General features: G+C 36.9%; 1 protein-coding gene and 1 pseudogene across 10 annotated transcripts in view; both read right to left on the bottom strand.

The window, feature by feature from the left end:
• Positions 1-3,514: 3,514 nt before the first annotated feature.
• Positions 3,515-21,728, bottom strand: part of AGBL3 (AGBL carboxypeptidase 3) — a 96,330-nt gene continuing 78,116 nt past the window's right edge. For 3 of the 10 annotated variants that reach the window (XM_023639718.2, XM_070265831.1, XM_070265833.1), the window contains exon 18: positions 12,210-13,252. In XM_023639718.2, the coding sequence (XP_023495486.2) occupies positions 12,892-13,252 (361 nt within the window). In that variant the 3' untranslated portion in view covers positions 12,210-12,891. Of the gene's footprint in view, positions 3,882-12,209; positions 13,253-21,728 lie in introns of those variants that run through there. The other 7 variants (XR_011438247.1, XR_011438249.1, XM_023639720.2 and 4 more) reach the window with 3 other exon arrangements.
• Positions 14,618-19,684, bottom strand: LOC102149980 (sodium/bile acid cotransporter 7-like; annotated as a pseudogene).

Raw genomic sequence — 21,728 nt, 5'->3', positions numbered from 1 at the left:
CATCAAAGGCTTTTCTTGATTTATTCTTTAATCTACCTTTAAACTTGATCAATCAAAGTTGGAGTATAGAATTTTAGGTTAAAAATAATTCACCTTTATAATTTTGAAAGCCTTCTTCCATTCCATCTAGCTTTCATGTTATTTTTGAGAAGTTTAAAGACATTCTGTTTTCTAGTTTCCAAAATTGATTTCCTTTCCTATTCGCATCCTTGCAGGTTTGTCTTAAAAAATAAAAATGATTATTATTTCAGTGGGTTTTTGAGAAGTAGCGAAATTAAATGTGTGTTCAGTTTGCCATTTTTAACTGGAAGTCTAATTTTTTTTTTTTTTTTTTACCCTAGGAGGGCTCTTTCTAGCTGTCTCTTTCACTGGTTTCCTCTGACAACATAGCTGACCTCTGGTTGAGCTTGCTGCTCTTATCAAGTTACTAGCCTCCTCTTAATCGCTTACTACCAAAATCTCCATTATTTTTGATAGTATCCTTAGGTTTGAACTTCCCCACACTCTGTTCCAAACAAATTAGTTTACTTTGGGAAAACTTCAGATATCTCTGTTTGTATGTCATGCCTCTCCTCCTAGGGCAAAATATCTGAACCACTGCCGTGGAGCTGAGTGCGGAGACAGTGACCCGCTTTTTCTAGAGGGACACCTCTGCTTTTTGAGCACGGTACTGGCTAGGGCAGTAGCCTTTTCACCTTGCCTCTCCCCGCATGGAACCTCCACCCTATAAACTAGCTCGGGCAAAGGTGACCTGGACTTCAGTTTTCTTGGCCTGCTGAATCTGAGAAGGAGCCTTTGACCTCTGGTTGGGTGGAGGAAGGGAAGCCCTAACCTCTTGGCTGTAGCTGCCTGGAATTTAGCCTCTGCAACACAGAGGCAGGGGCATGAGAAACGCTAGCAGCCCGCTCCTCCCAGGGAGGCACCAGAGCCCTGGGACTGGGAGCTAGGGACAGTGCCATCTCTCATTCTTAGCCACATGCTCCCAGAGTGGAGCTTCCCTCATGGTGAACTGGGGTGAAGGGAGGCGAGGGTTGTGGCTTAAGTGCCACAGACTCTCCCTGCTCTCACGGAGATTTAGTAGATTTTCTTGAATGAATATTTCTTTATTTGTTGCCTTAGGACAATTTCCAGAGACTTTAATTTTTTTTTTTTTTAATTTTTACCAGTTATAAGATTCTCCTGGGAGACTGGGTGGAGGAGCTGCTCAGGCTGCTGTTCTGGAACTGGATCTGCGCCCCTTTATTGTTTTCCAAAGGGAACAGTTTTAACTGCATAAAATCTAAAGACTTTGAAATAGCAAAGAATACAATAAACAAATATGACATTACAAACTCCATAAACTTACAAAATAAGAAACGTTTGTAAATTTCACATCCCTTAAATTAATCGATGAATTTAGAACTCAACTAATAAAAATACTGATAGGTTTAACTGGGAATGCCTTTGTTGTTGTTTAGGTTTTTTGTTTTCTTAAAACTAGTAAAACCAATAAAAATTTATTGAGGGGAATATTAAGCTACTTTTCCAGATTTCTAATAAAAGAGATATTGAAATACTCTTTTGTTTTGTTTCAAATATCTGCACCTGGTTTTGTAAACCATTAGTGATGGTTTAAATAATAGTAAAAATATAATACTTATGCTGTCTAATTCTAGAATATCCTATGAAATGGAAATAATGTATCATAATTAAATTAAAACCACCTATATTTAAAAACAGTCTTAGTAATTCTAATTCTATCAAACATCAATAAGAGCAAACAAAGAATCAATTAAGTAGCAGCAGTTAAACTAAATAGAGGTAAATCTAAATTACTTTTAAGGGGGGGGGGGTGCAGATGTCCGGCAGTGGGTGTGGGTGTTCAGGGATTGGCTACTTTGAAGTCTGAGTTGAAAGTGCATGTGACCCTGGATCCCTGTGACCTCATGGCATGACTCTCCTCCTTTGGAAGAAGGAAGTTGCCATCATCTGTGTGATCTTCTCCACAATCGGTAGCTACAGGTATCACCTGCAGCATGGTTTCAGTCAGAGGTTTTAAGAGCTCTCTTTATCATTTACAGCCTGTCTCATTCATGTGTAATACTTTCCAAGCATTTTTATTTTCCTGGTCCTTCAGTTCCTATACTCTTTCTATCCACCATCTTTTTGGGAAAGCAGATTAGGCTTTCTTATAAATGAGTGTTTTCATCCAAACCCTTCATTATTTCCCTCTGAAGTTGTTCTATATTTTTTTCTGAGATGGCTTTGGCCTTAGTTAGTTGGGATTGGAAGGATTTTATTTTTTTGCTCAGGAAGATTTGCCCTGAGCTAACATCTGCTGCCAATCTTCCTCTTTTTGTGTGTGAGCCACCACCAAAGCATAGCCACCGACAGATGAGTGGTGCAGGTCCATGCCCAGGAGCCAAACCTGGGCTGCAGAAGTGGAGTGCGCTGAACTGAACCACTAGACCACCAGCACTGGCCTTGGATTGGAAGGATTTTCATCCATCTTTGACCAATCATGTCTGTCCTTGAAGATGAGCCATTATCACACAAGAGAGTCCACTTTTCTATTCATTTTTGAGAGGTCTACTGTATCCTCAAGTGAAGAGATGGACCTGGTCATATTTCTATTAAGTGCTGCCAAACACAGAGTGTTACCTTCAGAGGCCTGGCCTCTGTGAGAAGTGACTCGAGGGCTTCATAGCTTTGTGTAAACTCTTTAATCTTTTCACTGACACAACAATATTCTTCAACCAAGGCAGAAAAGTATTTGGCTAGCTCTTTATTTCTCTTTAAAGTATGTTGGCTTCTTACTAAAAAAAAAAAAAAAATCATAGCACACACTCAAAGGAAACCCAAAGGGCTTTGTCTCAAGTATTCAGATCCCACCACCAGAGCACTGCTCCAGGACTAACTGGACAGATATTTTTGTTGCAGTCTGAAGGCCCTCCATGGCTCCAAAGGCAATGAAGCTCGGCCCCTGGTTGTTAGTATTCTGTGGACCACACTTGCCTGCTTGCAACTCTGTGAAGTGGTGTACTTCTAAAACAAGTGCCTAGCAACCATCAGTGGGGCAGGGCAAGTGAGGCCTAGGTGGCTAAACATTACATTCTTTGTTCTGTTCATTACTGCACACACAGAAAGTGATATTATTTGTACTGTGCATTGGGGGAATATAAAAGACTGACTGCAGCCAGAGGAAACTAGCCCGTGAGCTCTGGCTACTCTAGGCCCCACCTGACATTACACAAAACTAGAAGATTAAAGTAGTGTCATGCTATAACTATAATGCATTCTCTGCACACAAGCGTGTCTGGATATAATGGTAAGACAAGTTGCAGTAGAGAACTCACATGCCCATGTTCCTAGGCAAGCCTCCTTCTTCTGATTTGAAGTTTCATTTTGTAGCCTTGAAGCCTGGTCCTGTCTAGAAAGGTTACAGGGATCCCTCTTCCCTGTAGGCTTGCTTGAGCCTGTGTTTGGTCAGCACAGACAAGCAGGGTCAGAGAAATGAAGCTCCTCACCAAAGGCATTACATCACTGATCTGGATTTCAATTATAAGAACTCAGGAGACATCAGCAGGAACTGTCAATGTCTTAACATTTCATGTATTTTCAATGGAGCCTTGTGGTAGTTCAGTCCAAGTGGTCTCCAATGGAGTGACTCATTGATGCAGCCTCCCTTCATCATGTGGCCCTGCCATTGTCAGCACTCGGTCATCTTCAGAACAGTGGTTACCTCTGCAGAGGGAGTACATCATTCTATCAGCTGAATTTGCCATCTTTGTTTCTTTAAACAAAATCTCACTCTCTTAGTATCTCTCTGGCAGACTCAGACCCAGAGCCCCTTCTATCCATCACCCGGGACTCTGCCATGAGCAATTCTCTCCACACAGCCTCTGCCCATAGGAAAAAGGATAGAACAGTGAGCAGAAGCTGGTCTTGGAATCCTGGAGGGTGCCAGGGTTTGGTCCACCTATGAATGTGGAGAACAGAGGCTCTTACCAGGCTTGGTGGTGAAGATGGCCAAATGCCTGATGAAGTGATCATTGTTTCTTTGTTTGTAATTTATTTATTTGAAAGAGAAATTGCCAATTAAGAGTTTATAACATGTTTCTGAAAGTAAAGAATTCAGCCATGGTAGAGAAGAAGATCTTTATTATGGAAAAAAATGACTTAAGCAAACCCCTTTTATATGCAGAAAGAGTGTTCAACCTTCTTGGATAAAAATGAAATATAACTTTTTTTGGTGGTGGTGGGCAGATCATTCTTATTTTAAAGCCTAATTATAAAAGAACAACTTAATGATGTCAAAATGAAAGCCCCAGAGTTGCTGTATGTCTTTTGTTTCATTTTATAAAGTCCTTCTGCCTGGGTCAGTAGCATCAGTGCCAATTCCAGAACCTAGGCTCCACTAGGCGTCACTGCTGCCGTGTGTTGGGAGCCAACGGTGATACAGAATCTGGGTCACATCTGTGGAGGGGATGGGGTCACTGCAGATACTCAGCCCTCCTTTCACAGTGGCCTCAATTTTTAAAGGATTTTATTTGCAGGGCATAGAACTTAAGGTTGTCAATACCACACTGCCCTGATCACTGTAGCTTTGTATGAAGTCTTTTAAGTCTTGTAGTCAGGTAACATCAGTCCTCTGACTTTCTTCTTCCCTTTCAATATTGTACTAGAGATTCTCAATCTTTTGTCTTTCTATATAAATTTTAGAATCAAATCTATTGATAATAACTTGCTAGATTTTGACTGGACTTTCATTAAATCTATAGATTAAGTCGGGAAGAACTGACATCTTCACAATATTGAGTCTTCCTACCCATGTACATAGAATATCTCTCCATTTATTTAGATCATTGATTTATCGGAGTTTTATAGTATTCCTCATATACATCTTGAACATATTTTATTAGATTTATACCTAAGTATTTCACTTTTTGGTGCTAACGTAAACGTGTTTTTTATTTCAAATTCCAATATTCATTACTAGTATACAAGATAGCGGTTGATTTTTGTATTTTAACTTTGTATCTTGCAACCTTGCTACAATTGCTCATTAGTTCCAGCAGGTTTTTTTTGCTGATTCTTTGGGATTTTACACATAGACAATCATATTCTCTGTGAATAAATATAATTTTCTTTCTTTCTTTCCAAGCTGTATACCTTTTATTTCCTTGTCTTATTGAATTATCTGGGATTTCCAGTATGATGTTGAATCAGAATCAGAGAGTAGACATCTTTGCCTTGTTTCTGATCTTAGCAGGAAAGTATCTACTTCCTCATCATTAAGCATGATGTTAGCTGTAGACTTTTTTTAGATATTTTTTATCAAATTGAGGAAGTTTCCCTCCATTCTTAATTTGCTGAGAGTTTTTAATCATGAATTGGTGTGAGATTTTGTCAGATGTTTTTCTGCAATTATTGATGTGATCATATGATTTTTTTCCTTATTCTATTGATGTGATGGATCATATTGATATTTGAATGTTGAATCAGCCTATCAGTAGAATAAAGCCTACTTGACTGTAGTGTTTAATTCTTCTTATATATTATTGAATTGTGTTTTCTAATATTTTGTTGAGGATTTTTGCATTTATGTTCATGAGAGATATTGTTATGTAATTTCTTTTCTTGTAATATCTTTGGTTTTAGTATTAAGGTAATGCTGGCCTCATAGAATGTGTTAGGAAGTGTTCTCTCCGCTTCTATCTTCTGGAAGAGATTGTAGATAACTCATGTAATTCCTTTCTTAAATTCTTGGTAGAGTGCATCAGTGAACTCATCTGGGCCTTTTGGCAGGCTATTATTTATTGATTTAATTTCTTTAATTGACATGGGCCTATTCTGATTGTCCATTTCTTCAAGTGCAAATTTTGGCAAATCATGTCTTTCAAGGAATTGGTCCATTTCATCTAGGTTATCAAATTTGTGGGTAGGGAATTGTTCTTAATATCCCTTTATTGTCATTTTAATGTCTATGGGATCAGTATTGGTGGCCCCTCTTTCATTTCTGATATTAGTAATTTATGTCTCCTTTTTATTTATTTAGTTAACATTGCTAGAAGTTTACAAATTTTATTGATGATAGAATATTATTCAGCACTAAAGAAAATGAGCTATCAAGCCATGAAAAGACATGATAGAACTTATATGCATATTACTAAGTGAAAGAAGCCAATCTGAAAAGGCTACATACAGTATGATTCCAACTATGTGATATTCTGGAAAAGGCAAAACTGTGGAGACAGTAAAAAGACCAGTGGTTGAGTGACATCAGCATCATGGTGGAATGAGTTTTTCCCTTTGTTTCTCTCCTACAAGTTACAACCAAACAGACATTCATTGACCAAACAGAGGATTCCCTACACAGCACAAAAGGACACCTAAAACATTCATGCATCTATACGTCTGAAGGTGGATGGACTGGACCCCCAGGAGGCAGTAGAACTAGGGGAGCAGCCCTCTTCCCCTCCCCCAGTGGCAAGGATCCAAGGTGCATATCCTTACACAGTGGTTCATGAGACTGTGAATGGAGGTAGCGGGTACCCAGGCCCACCAGACTGGCCTTACAAGAAAGACTGAAAGAAGCCGTCCTTCCTGAAACAAAAAGGCAAAGGTTTACAAAGTTTGAGCAAGGAGATAAATAGACAGAAAATTGCAGCTCCATATCAGAATAGGTTAGTAAACAATTATAAAGGACTAAAGAAAAGAAAGCATCAAAAATAACTATAACCACTTCAATTTGGTCACAAATTCACAACACAAAAAAGAATAATTTGTGACAACAAAAACACAGAAGAGAAAGAGGAAAGGGGGAGAACTTGCACAGGCTAATGGAGATGAGAGGCTATCAGAAAATGGACTACCTCATCTATGAGATCTTTTATACAAACCTCATAGTGGCCACAAAACAAAAAATCAGAGCAGACTCACAAATCATAAATAAAGAGAAAACTGAGAAAAACATCACAGAAAACCACCAAACTAAATTGGCAGACAGAAATACAAAGGAAAAGAAATAATGGAAATACAGAACAACTGGGGAAAAAAAGATAAAATAGCAGTATTAAGCCTTTATATATCAATAATCACCCTAAATGTAAATGGATTGAATTCATCAATCAAAAGAAACAGAATGACTGGATGGATTAAAAAAACAAGACCCAACAATATGCTGCCTCCAGGAAACACATTTCAGGTCTAAAGACAAACATAGGCTCAGAGTGAAGGGATGGAAGATGATATTCCAAGCAAATGGCAAGCAAAAGAAAGCAAGTGTAGTCATACTTAGACAAAACAGACTTCAAGATAAGAAAGATAGGAGATATAGATGGGCGTTATATAACGATAAAAGGGACATTCCACCAAGAGGACATAACAATTATTAATATATATGTACCTAACACAGGAGCACCAGAGTATATAAACCAAGTATTAACAGACCTAAAGAGAGAAATTGACAGCAACACAGTAATAGTAGGGGACCTTAACCCCCTAATTATGTCAATGGATAGACTATCCAGACAGAAAGTCAAGAAAACAGTGGACTTAAATGAAACACTAGCCCAGATGGGCTTAATAGATAAATGCAGAACATTCCACCTAAAAAAAACAGCAGAATACACATTCTTCCCAAGTACACATGCAACATTCTCAAAGATAGACCATATGTTGGGAAACAAGGCAAGCCTTAATAAATTTAAGAAGACTGAAATCATATCAAGCATCTTTTCTGACCACAATGCTTTGAAACTAGAAATCAACTACAAGAAAAAAGTTAGGAAAGTCACAAATATATGAAGACTAAACAACATGCTACTAAACAACCATTGTATCCATGAAGAAATCAAAGGAGAAATAAAAAAATACCTAGAGGCAAATGAAAATGAAAACACAACATTCCAACTCTTATGGGAGGCAGCAAAAGTGGTACTAAGAGGTAAATTTATAGCAACAGAGGCCTACTTTAAGAAAGGTAGGCCACCGACCTGGTGGCATAGTGATTAAGTTCATGTGCTTTGCTTCAGTGGCCTGGGGTTCACAGGTTTGGATCCCAGGAGGGGACCTAACATCACTCATCAAGCCATGCTGTGGTGGCATCCCACATAAAATGGAGGAAGATTGGCATAGATGTTAGCTCAGTGACAGTCTTCCTCAAGCCAAAAAGAGGAAAATAGGCAACAGATGGTAGCTCAGGGCCAATCTTCCTCACAAAAAAAGAAATAAGAGAAATCTCAAATAAACAGCTTATGCTATACCTAAAACAACTAGAAAAAGAAGAACAAAGTCAGCAGAAGGAAGGAAATAATAAAAATCAAAGCACAAATAAACAAAATAGAAACTAAAAAACAATAGAAAGGATCAATGAAACTAAGAGCTGTTCTATGAGAAGACAAACAAAATTGACAAACCCTTAGTTAGACTCACTAAGAAAAAAGGAGAGGAGATTCAAATAAATAAAATCAGAAATGAAAGAGGAGAAATTATAACAGACAACACAGAAATACAAAGGATTATAAGAGAATACTATAGAAAGCTATACACCAACAACATTGGATAACCTAGAAGAAATGGATAAATTCTTAGAATCATACAATCTCCCAAAACTAAATCAAGAATAAATAAAGAATCTGAATAGATCAATCACAAGTAAGGAGACTGAAACAGTAATCAAAAACCTCCCAGAAAACAAAAGGCCAGGACTAGATCGCTTCACTGTTGACTTCAACCAAACATTCAAAGAAGACTTCGTTGCTATCCTTCTCAAACACTCCCCAAAAATGAGAGAATGGGACACTTCATAACTCATTTTATGAGGCCAATATTACCTTGATACCAAAACCAGAAAAAGACAATACAAAAAAGGAAAATTACAGGCCAATATCACTGATGAGCATAGATGCAAAATCAACAAAATATTAGCAAATTGAATATAGCAATACATTAAAAGGATAATACACCACCAACAAGTGCAATTTATTCTAAGGATGCAAGGATGGTTCAACATCTGCAAATCAATCAATATGATATGCCACATTAACAAAATGAAGAATAAAAATCACAAGATCATCTCCATAGACACAGAGAAAGCATTTGACAAGATCCAACATCCAATTATGATAAAAACTCTCAATAAAATGAGCATAGAAGGAAAGCACCTCAACATAATAAAGGCCGTATATGACAAACCCACAGCCAACATAATACTCAGTGTTGAAAACTGAAAGTGATTCCTCTGTGAACAGGAACAAGAAATGGATTCCCACTCTTGCCACTCTTATTCAACATAGTACTGGAAGTTTTAGTCAGAGCAATTAGGTAAGAAAAAGAAATAAAAGGGACCCAAATTGGAAAGGAAGAAGTAAAACTGTCACAATTTGTGGGTGACATGATTCTATATATACAGGAAACCCTAAAGAATCCATCAAAAAAACTATTATAAATAATCAACAAATACAGTAAAGTTGCATGGTAAAAAACAACATACAAAAGTCAGTTGCATTTCTATACACTGATAACAAACTAGCAGAAAGTGAAATCAAGAATGCAATCCTATTTACAATTGCAACAAAAAGAATAAAGTACCCAAGAATAAATTTAACCAAGGAAGTGAAAAACTATACACTGAAAACTACAAGACATTATCGAAAGAAATCAAAGAAAACATAAAGAAATAGAAAGATATTCTGTGTTCATGGATTGGAAGAATAAACGTAGTTATAACATCCATATTACCTAAAGCAATCTATGGATTCAATGCAATCAAAGTCAGAATCCCAATGACATTCTTCACAGAAATAGAACAAAGAATCCTAAAATTTATGTGGAACAATAAGACTCCAAATGGCCAAAGCAATCCTGAGAGAAAAGAACAAAGTTGGAGGCTATCACACTCCCTAAATTCAAAATATACTACAAAGCTATAGTAATCAAAACATCATGGTACTAGCAGAAAGATAGACACACAGATAAATGGAACAGAATTGAGAGCCCAGAAGTAAAACTACACATCTAGGGACAGCTAATCTTTGACAAAGGAGCCAAGAATATACAAAGAAGAAAGTCTCTTCAATAAATGGTGTTGGGAAAACTGGACAGCCACATGCAAAAGAATGAAAGTAGACCATTATCTTACACCATACACAAAAATTAACTCAAAATGGATTAAAGACTTGAATGGAGGACCTGAAACCACAAAACTCCTAGAGGAAAACATAGGCAGTACACTCTTCAACATTGGTCTTACCAGTAGCTTTTTGAATACCATGTCTCACCAGGCAAGGGAAACAAAAGAAAAAATAAACAAATGGGACTACATGAGACCAAAAAGCTTCTGCAGAGCAAAGGAAACCATCAACAAAATAAAAAGACAGCCCACCAACTGGGAGAAAATATTTGTCAATCATATGTCTGACAAGTAGTTAATTTCCAAAATATATAAAGAACTCATACAACTCAACAACAAAAAAAATGAACAACCTCAGCAAAAATGGGCAGAGGATATGAACAGACATTTTTCTAAAGAAGATATACAGATGGCCAACAAATACATGAAAAGATGTTCAATATCACTAATTATTAGGGAAAGGCAAATCAAATCTACAATGAGATGTCACCTTACACTGGTCAGAATGGCTATAATTAACAAGACAGAAATAACAAGTATCGGAAAGGGTGTGGAGAAAAGGGAACCCTCACACACTGCTGGTGGGAATGCAAACTGGTGCAGTCACTATGGAAAACAGTATGGAGATTTCTCAAAAAATTAAAAATTGAAATACCATATAATCCAGCTATTTCACTACTGGGTATTTATCCAAAGAACTTGAAATCAATAATTCAAAAAGATTTATGCATCCCTATGTTCATTGCACAATAGCCAACATGTGGAAGAATCTCAATTGCCCATCAGAAGAATCTCAAGTGCCCAACAATGGATGAATGGATAAAGAAGATGTGGTTTATATAGAATGGAATATTATTCACCCATAAAAAAGACAAAATCATGCCATTTGCGACAACATGGATGGACCTCGACAGTATTATGTTAAGCAAAATAAATCAGACAGAGAAAGGCAAATATCCCATGATTTCACTCTTATGTGAAAGATAAACACAGATAAGGAGAACAGATTAGTAGTTAGCAGAGGAGAAGCGGGTAGGGGGAGAGTGAAAGGGGTAAAGGGGCACATATGCATGGTGATAGATAAAAACTACACTATTGGTGGTGAACATGATGCAGCCTACACAGAAACTGAAATATAATAACATACACCTGAAATTTACTCAATGTTGTAAGCCAATATGACCTTAATTTAAAAAAAAAGCAAAGACCAGTGGTTGCCAGGGGTTAGGGAGAAGAGACGGATGAATAGGCAAAGCACAGAGGATTTTTATGGCAGTGAAACTATTCTGTATGACACTATAATGGTACATATATTTCATTATACATTTGTCCAACCTCATAGAATGTACAGTGCTAAGAATAAACCCAAATGTAAACTATTGACTTTGGATGATTATGATGTATCATATTAGGTTTATCAATTGTAACAAATATATCATTCTGGTGGGTGATGGTGATAATGGGGAGGCTATGCATGTATGGGGGCCAGGGAATATATGGGAATTCTCTGTACCTTCTGCTCAAAATTGCTGTGAACCTAAAACTTTTCTAAAAAATAAAGTCTATTAAAAGCAAAAGCAAAAATATAATTGTTACTCTTTTAATATCCCGAGTTCTCCTTCTACTTTCTTTGGCTAATGGATATGTTGTTGAGAGTATACTACCCAACCTCAGATCTTCCTAGTTTCATCTTGCCACCATGACCTAATTAGGCATGTGACCTGTAACTTTAATGTACCTCTCCTACCTGATCCTCATTCTGCTTAGCCTCATCCTGTAATGGACGCCATTATGGACCCGTAACCCTAGGCTGGTTGACTCTGTTTTCTCACTTACTGCATCCATCTTGACTTATTGGCCTGACATACCTGTTTCTCTAGCGTCCTTCAGGAATCTCACTAGTATGTATTGTCTTATGAATGACACACTGTGAGGTCCTCCACTTCCTTCCACGTGAATAAATGGCTGGAGATGTACATTCATCAGCTCTAAAGGAAACTGCACATCTAATCTTTTATATTTTTGCTAAATTGTGAGAAGTAAAATGACTGTTTAAATCATAATCTATGCATTTCAGTGACATTTTGTGGCACACTTTTGCTGTGTACAATTAGCATCTTTTATTATATACTGTTTTTTTCTAATTGTTGGAGGTACACAACTGAGCATTTTACTATGTACTATCTTATTCTGTAATTATTTTACTCATGTGTGTTGTATGTACAATGAATCAGTAATCTTTGGGGGAGAGATGCCTTTTATATAACTAATGGTTCTTAGCACACCACAGATACAATAGAAATTCAGGAAATGATGTTTTCGACTGATTCATTGAAGTGCCTAGTAAGGGACATTAAAGTCAGTGATAGTACATGACATTCATTCCTTGAGTTCTTGGGGTTTTTTGGTGTTGTATGAATAAGTCATTTTGAAAGAAATCAAAAGATCAGAGATTTTTTTTTCATCTTGGCAAGAATTAAATATAAATATCTAAATGATTTAAAATTTTCTATGTTGTGTCAGGATTTCTTTTTAAATCTCTGAAAGATATTCCCACTGAAGAAGCTGGGGTACTCAGGATTTGTAGTTCAGTGCACACATATGCATGTGTCGGGGAGGAGGAGGGATAGAGGGATCTGGAGGGCTTTCTTTTTCTTTTTACTATGTAAGCATATGTTAGCTTTCACCCACAGTTTTCAGAGCAGCATAAAGCTAGATTATTTGTCCCTTTGGAATGTCAAATGGAAGGTAGGTTGGCCATCATTCTTATTTGGTTGCTACTCCTTATTTTTACTTAAATGGTGGGCTCTTTGCATAGAACTTGGCTGGTTGGATGCTTCAGCTTGAAGACTCTTGTCTTCGATAATATTTGCATCCTTCTCAAAACTTGGAATAATCTCCCATTTGCTGCTGACAGGTTTCATGTCTTTAGTCTTCGTGGCCTTGATTTGAGGATGTTTTTTCCTTTTCTTGGGCTCTTTGAGAGGTGATAAACTTTCAAATGACCTCTGGGACACAGGCTGGAGGCTTTCTGAAGAGCTTACCATAAGATTCCTCTGGCTTATAAAAGGGGGATTTCTGGGTGGTGTCCAGGATGTGCTGTATTTCTTTATATTTATGTAAGTAGCTGGCTTTAGTCTAGAAAAGAAATGAAAAGTGTGAGTGTTTGCCCAACATGCACCCTAGGTATTTGTAGCCCTTAGGTATTTGTCATAGTATAAGTCATATTTCTTTCCTTTGATAAGTTCATCTTCCTTTAAGACTTTTACCATTATTTCTATGAAAATTATCTAAGTCTTCATCTCTGGTCATGAGTTTGCAGCACTACTTCAGTCTTGTATTTCTAATTGCCTAGAGGATATGTTCACTTGGATACCTGCCCTGACCCCAGGCTTCCTAATATAATAGCCACTCTGGCCTCAGCTCCTTCCTTACACATCTAGTTGAAGTAAATGTTCTCTAAAATTCCACTTGGCTCTAGAAATCTACTTTTTTAAAATTCTATTAGAATGAACTCAGTATACATGCTATAAGGTTTTTTTCTATAGTCAGCAAGAAGATAAATATGAGGCCAAGAGAGGGAAGTTTTCCTCAAGATGGGGAGATTTTGTAAATTACTAATTGCAGCCACTTAAAGTTTCTTAGTTTTTCTTTAGAATTCCATTTTTTCCACAAAATCTCAACTATATTTTTAATTAAACTTTTAATTTTGAGATAATTGAAGACTCACCTGCAGTTGGAAGAAACAATACAGAGAGATCCCACGTCCCCTTCACCCAGTTTCCCCCAAATGTAATATTTTGCAAAACTGTAGTTCAATATCACAATCAGGGTATTGCCATTGATATAATCAAGACAGAGAACAGTTCCTTCATGTTTTCATTTTCCAGTCATACTTACTTTCCTCCCTCCCTATCCCCTCCTTAACTCCTGGCAATCATCAATCTGTTGTCCGAATTAGATAATTTTGTTATTTCGAGAATGTTATATAAATGGAATCATACTGTATCTAACCATTTGGGATTGACTTTTTTCACCTAGCATAACTGTCTGGAGATCCATCTAGGTTGTTTTGTGTATCAGTAGTTCAGTCCTTATTACTGCTGAGTCGTAGTCCATGGCATGGATGTACCATACTTTTCTTAATGATTCATCCATTGAAGGATATGTGGATTGTTTCCAGTTTATGGCCATTACAAATAAAGCTTCTAAAAACACTTATGTACAGGTTTTTGCATGAATTTAATTCTTCATTTCTCTGTGATTAATCCCCGAGAGAGCAAGTGCTGGGTCATACAGTAGTTATATACTTGGCTGGTTTTTTTTTTTACAAAACTGCCAAACTGTTTTCCAGAGTGTACAATTTTACATTCCCACCAGCAATACATGAGTGCTCTAATTTCTCTGCATCCTCATTAGCATTTCATGTTATCACTATTTTTTATGTTAGCAATTCTGATAGGTGTATAGTGATATCTCATTGTGGTTTTAATATGCATTTCTCTAATGATGGGAACATCTTTTCATGTGGCTATGTGCCATCTGCATATTCTGTTTGGTGAAATGTCTATTCATGTCTTTTGCCCATTTTTTTTTTTTTAAGATTGACATTTTCTCTTTATTTTTGTGGTCAAGTGGGATAGATAAATATTCCAAGTCTTCTGGATTATTCTAAGTTAGCCAGTGGTCCCCTGGTTTGGAGCAGTTTCTTCTGCCTTGACACCATCCAAGACTTTATTGTTGGCACCAGCACACTGCCCAGCAGGATCTGAACCGGATGGTAGATGAGCAGGGGGACAGATATCAACGGGAGGTGCTCTTGGCCTGCAAACACTATCTTCAGCATTGGAATCCCTAACGTGAGGGATTTGTGTGTAGAACAGAAAATGATAGCCACGGTGTCTGCTGGTGTGAAACCCGAATTATTCCTTGTTGAAAAGATGAAGGTTAAAAGCATAAAACTCAGCTGAATAGAAAATATTATGAACAGTATGAGAATAAGGCTGAATTTATCCAGGTCAATATTTGGGTTAGAGAACGTGTCACAGAATGTCGTGTAGATGATCATGAGGAGCACACTGCTGCTGATAGCACCAAAAGGCAGTTTCTTTCTTTCAAGCCAATCCTTGATGTATCTTCGGACAATCTGTCCAATAATGAGAGGAACCACAACAGTTATAAAAAGCTGAGAAAAAATAGATGTAAAAGGCACAGAAGAGGATGAGCCAAGAAAAAGCAGCAATAGTAAGGGTGTTATAACGATGCCCAAAAACTTCCAAAGGCTGAATTAAATAGTGCAGCTGCCTAGTGGGCTCTGGGGGCATCTCGGTGAGAGGAGGATCCTCTCCAGAGACCGAGACATCAGTGGGTGCCGTTGCCCTCTCTTTTGCCCATTTTTTAAGTGAAATATTTGTTTTCTTACTGTTTAATTTTGAGACTACTTTAATCTAGATACTAGTCTCTTGTTTATGTGGTTCACAAATATTTTCTACTATTTTATAGCTTGTCTTTTTATCCCTCCAAAAGGGTCTTTTGAAGGGCAAGCACTGTTATTTTGATGAAGTTCAATTTATCAATTTTTCATTTATTGATCATGCTTTTGGTATAAAGTATGACTTTTGCCCAACTCTAGATCCTGAAGATTTTAAATTTGTTTTTCTAAAATTTTCATAGATTTATGTTGTGCAGTTAAGTCCATGATCCATTTTGAGTTATTTTTTGTATAAGATATGAGTTTAGGTCAAGGTTCATTTTTTTGGCCTATCGATAGATGTCTAATTTCTCCAGCAACATTGCTTGAAAAGGCTCTCTCTCCTCCATTGAATTTGTAGTTTTGTCAAAATTAGTAAAGCATATTTGTATGGATGTATTTTGGTGTTCTACCTTTGGTTCTGTTGATATATATGTCTGTTCCTCCTGCAATACTATACTCTCTTGATTACTGTAGTTATATAAAAGGTCTTGAAATCATATAGACTGATTCCATTTTATCCTTCTTTGTCACAACTGTTTTTGCTATTTTAGTGCCTTTGCATATACATTTTAGGATAATCTTGTCTATATTGACAAAAAAAATCTTGCTGGGATTTCAATAGGGATTACATTATCAATTTAGGAAGAATTAACATTTTTACTGAGTTGAATCTTCCAATTGTAAACATTCTATGTCTCTGCATTCATTTAGATCTTCGATTTCCTTTTTTTTTTCATGTTGTATAGTTTTCAGCATACAAGCCCTGTACATATTTTGTTAAATTTACACGTAAGTATCATTTTTTTGAGAGATTGTAAATGATGTTGTGTTTTTAATTTTGGTGTTCACATCTTCATTGCTTATATATAAGAAATGTAATTAATTTTGTATGTTTATGTTATATTTTGAGGCCTTGTTGAACTTGCTTTTATCTAGAGGAGGTTTATTTTTGTAAATTCCTTGGAGTTTCTAGATAGATAATAATGTCCTTTGTAAACAGGGACAGTTTTCTTTCTTTCTTTCTGATCTGTATGCCTTTTATTTATTTTTCTTGCCTTATTGCAGTGGCTAGAACTTCCAGCATGACACTGAATAAGAGTGGTGAGATTGGACTTTATTAAGTTGAGCTAATTTCCCTAATTTTTTCTGAGAATTTTACCATGAATAAGTGTTGAATTTTGTCAAATGCTTTTTCTGTGCCAACTAATATGATCATGTGATGTTTCTTCTTTAGTCTGCTAATATGAGAGATTACATTGATTTTTGAATATTGAACAAAGCTTGAATTCCTAAAGTGGACCCCACTTGGTCATGGAATATAATTCTTTCGATACAGTGCTGAATTTTATTTGTTAATATTTTGTTAAGAATTTTGCATCCATATTTATGAGAGAGATTATGCTTTAGTTTTCCTTTTTTTGTACTGTCTTTGTCTGGTTTTGGTATCATGCCAGTAGAAGCTTCATAAAATAAATGAGACGTGCTCCCTCCTCTTCTATTTTCTGGAAGAAATTGTGTATAATTGGTGTTAACTTTTCTTTAAATGTTTGATAAAATTCTCCTGTGAAACCATCTGGGGGATTTCTTTTTGGAGAGTTTTAAAATTATGAATTCAATTTCCTTCATAGTTGTAGGGGAATTCAAATATTCTATTCCATATTGTGTGAGTTGTGGTAGTTTGTGTTTCTTGTAGGAAATGATCCTTTTTTTAAGTTGTCAAATTTGTGTGATTGTAGTGTTTCCTATTATCTTTTTGATGTCTGCAGGACCTTTAGTGGTATCCTCTGCTTGATTCCCAGTATTAACAATCTGTGTCTTCTTTATTTCTTTCCCAGGCTTGCTAAAAGTTTGTCAGTTTTTATTGATCTTTTGAAAGAACCAATTGTTTCACTGACTTTCTATATCATTTTTCTGTTTTCAATTTCATTGATTTCTGCTCTTTATTATTCCCTTCCTTTTGCTTGCTTTGGGCTTATTTTGCTCTTCTTTTTATAGGTTCTTGAGGTGGGGGCTTAGATTATTGAGTTGAGACTTTTCCTGTTAATATATGTATTTAGTTCTATAAATTTCCCTCTCAGCGCTGCTTTAGCTGCATCCAACAAATTTTGAGGTATTGTTTTCATTTTCATTCTTTCAATATATGTTTTTATTTCCTTGAGGCTTTATCTTTGTCTCATGAATGTTCAGAAGTGTGTTGTTTAGTTTTCAAGTGTTTGGGGATTTTTCTGTTATCTTTGTATATTGATTTCTAGGTTGATTCCATTGTGGTCAGAGAATATACTTATATGATTTATATTCTTTTAAATATGTTGATATTTGTTTTATGGCCAGGATATGGTCTATCTTGATATATGCTCCAAGCATACTTGAAAAGAATGTATATCCTGCTATTGTTGAGTGGCACACACTATAAGTACCAATTAGATCCTGTTGGTCAATGGTGTTGTTGAATTCTTTTATATCCTTGCTGATTTTCTACCTAGTGGTTTGATCAGTTGTGGATTTGTCTATTTCTTCTTTCAGTTTTTGCTTCACATAATTTACAGTTCTGTAAATTTGTGCATATACATATAAAATCACTATGTGTTCTTAAGGGACTGACCTTTTTATCATTATATAATGCCTCTTTTGTCTCTGATAATTGTCTTTGCTGCAAACTGTACTTTATCTGATATTAACATAATCACTCCTGCTTTCATTTATCAACGTTTGCATAATATATCTTCTTTCATCATTTTACTTTCAATCTGCCTACACTGTCATATTTAAAATGAGTTTCTTGTGGACTGCATATCATTGAGTAACATTTTTAAATCCAGTCTTCCAATCTCTTTCTTTTAATTATTGTATTTAGACCATATACATTTAGTGTAATTATTGTTATCTTAGACCTTAAGTTTGCTTTTTTTTTTTTTTTGGTTTTTGTTTTTGTTCTTCTGTTTTCTTTTTCCTGCCTCCCTGTGAATATTTTTAAGAATTCTGTTTATATTTATCTATAGTGTTTTTGAGTATCTCTTTGAATAGCTTTTTGAGTGGCTACTCTAGATATTATATTACATGTGCATAATATCATATCTAATGGTGTTTTTATTTTAACAGTTTGAGTGAACTATAGAAATCTTACCTCCCTTTATGTCCTTTTACCTTCTCACATTTATAATTGTCTTAAATATTTCCTTTACATACATTTAGAACCATCAAAAATTTAGAAAACTTGGGAGTCTAGAAGATGGCAGTGTAGGAGGATCCTGAACTTGCCTCTGCCCATGGACACAAAAACCCAACAATTACCTATGAAACAATTTCCTTTGTGAGTCATCTGGAAACTGGATGGAAAGAATCCCCACAATATGGGACAATACAGGGAGGGGTGGAAGAGCCAGAGATATAACCCTGTTGAGGAAAAAAGCCCACACCTTCACAGTCGGGAGCAATCTCAAAGGTACAGAGGTTTTCCCAGAGAAGTGGGTTATTCAAGCTCCACATTAGGCACCTGAGCCCTTAGATCCAGCACAAGAGAGACAAAAATACCTGTCTTTTAAAACCAATGGGGAATATGCCCAGGAAAACTATAGAACTTCGGGGAAGGGAAAACCTACTCTTAACGGGCCCGTGCACAGACTCACTGCACACAGAGACCAGCACAAAAACACTAAATAGAAAAGTACATAGTCCATTGGTAAAAAGAGACTCACTTACTAAGCTTGTAGTGCATCCCAGAAAGACAAGAGGCAGCTGGGTCCATCCCCCAGGGGCTGAGACACTGGTGGCAGCCATTATTGTGATCTAGTTCAGCTGTGCTGACACAGATGCTGGCAGGTGCCATTAGAATCCTTCATCTAACCTGTTAGGGCAGGGGTCTGCCCCACCCACTAGAGCACTAGAAGCAATCTATCACAGTCAGGCAGCACAGGTAGCCTGCCCCAGGACCTGTCTCACCCACCAGTGAGCCTGCTGCAGACTTACACCACTGGGCAGCAAAAACAGCCACAGAGGGGATCTGGCTCACCTACCAATGCCTTAATGGTTGCATGCTGCCATGCCTGGTGCCTGCCCTGCCCATCAGTGCTCCTGAGGCAGCTATGCACCAGAGTCATGTAGCCAGTTTGTGCCAGAGGCCTGCCTCACCCAAGAGCAAGCTGGCAACAGCTACATGCTGTGCAGCTAGCCTCATCGGAAGCCTGCCCCACCCATCAATGCATCTGAGGCAGCCAAGTGCATCATGGCCATGCAGCCAGCCATGCCAGGGGCCTGCAGCAGTTGTGTGCACCTGGCCTAGCAATGAGCCACACTGGGGACCTGAACCATTCACCAATAAAACTGCAGTAGTTGTGTCATACCAGACCTCAAAAACAGACATGCCATAAACTTGTCCCACACCACAACATGCCTATAGTATAACATGGGTGTAGCATAATATCTCTGGGCCTCATAACCAGCCAGCTTGGGGGACAACCCAGCCTACCTGTGCACCTGCAACAATAGCAACCCTGCCACTAAACAAGGGCACATGTGGCCCACACAGGGGACACTCCTGGAACACTTGACATAGGTGACAAGAGGGGAGCACACTGCTGGGCCCCATAAGGCATCTCTTACAGAAGGCCACATTTCCAAGATTGAGAGATGTAGCTGATCTACCTAATACATAGATACAAGCACAAAGAAGCAGGAAAAATGAAGAGACAAAGGAATATGTTCCACATAAGGAAACAGCACAAATCCTCAGAAAAAGAACTAAATGAAACAGAGATAAACAATCTACCTGATAAAAGTACAAACTAATAGTCAAAAGGAAGCTTACTGATCTAGAGAGAAGAATAGATGAACACTGTGAAAACTTCACCAAAGAATTGGAAAATATAAAAAAGAAACAATCAAAATTGAAGAATGCAATAATGGAAATGAAAAATTCACTATAGGGAATCAACAGCAGAGTAGATGGTACAGAAGAATGGATCAATGATTTGGATGAAAGAGTAGAGGAAATCACCTGAACTGAACAGAAAAAGCAAAAAAAATTAAAAAGAACAAGGATAATCTAAGGGACCTCTTGGACAACATCAAGCATATTAACATTTGTATTATAGGTTCTCAGAAGGAGAAGAGAGAAACAAAAGGGCAGAGAACCTACTTGAAGAAATAATAGCTGAAAACTTCCCTAACCTGAGGAAGGAAACAGACATCCAGGTACAGGAAGCACAGAGAGCACCAAACAAGATGAACTCAAAGAGCCTCACACCAAAACACATTATAATTAAAATGTCAAGAGTTAAAGATAAAGAGAGAATCCTAAAACTTGAAAGAGGAAAGCAACAAGTTACACACAAAGGAAACCACATAAGGCTGTCAGCTGACTTCTCAGTAGAAACCTTACAGGCTAGAAGGGATTGGCATGATATATTCAAAGTGCTGAAAAGAGAAAACCTACAGCCAAGAATATTCAAACCAGCAAAGTTATCATTCAGAATGGAAGGGGAGATAAAGATTTTTCCAGAAAAGCAAAAACTAAAGGAGTTTATCACCACTAAACCAGGCTTAAAAGAAAGGTTAAAGGGACTTATAAAGTGGAAAAGAAAAAAACACAAATAGGAATAAGAAAATTATCAAAGAAAAAAATCACTGATAAAGGCAAATATATAGTAAAGATAGTGGATCAACCACCTATAAAGCTAGAATGAAGGTCAAAAGACAAAAGCACTAAAAATATCTATTTCCATGATAAGAGGTTAAGGGACACACACAAAAGAGGTAAAATATGATGTCAAAAACAAAAAAAATGTTGGTGGGGGAGTAAAAGTGTAGGGCTTTGACAAGAGGTCAACCTTAAGAAACCATAAACTTAATATAGATTGTTATTTATATAGGACATTATACATGAATCTCATGGGAATCACAAACCAGAAACCTATGGTAAATACACAAAAAATAAAGAGAAAGTAACTTAAACATAATACTAAAGAAAACCTTCAAATCACAAGAGAAGAAAGCAAGAGAAGAAGAAAGGAACAGAGAACTACAAAAACATCCAGAAAAGAAGAAATAAAATGGCAATAAGTACATACTTATCAATAGCTACTTTAAATGTAAATTGATTAAAGACATAGAATCCAATCAAAAGGCATAGGGTGGCTGAATGGA

The sequence above is a fragment of the Equus caballus genome, chromosome 4 (genome assembly GCF_041296265.1).
Source record: "Equus caballus isolate H_3958 breed thoroughbred chromosome 4, TB-T2T, whole genome shotgun sequence".
Classification (NCBI taxonomy): domain Eukaryota; kingdom Metazoa; phylum Chordata; class Mammalia; order Perissodactyla; family Equidae; genus Equus; species Equus caballus.
The sequence above is the reverse complement of the archived record's forward strand: the minus strand, read 5'-3'. Positions and strand labels throughout refer to the sequence as shown.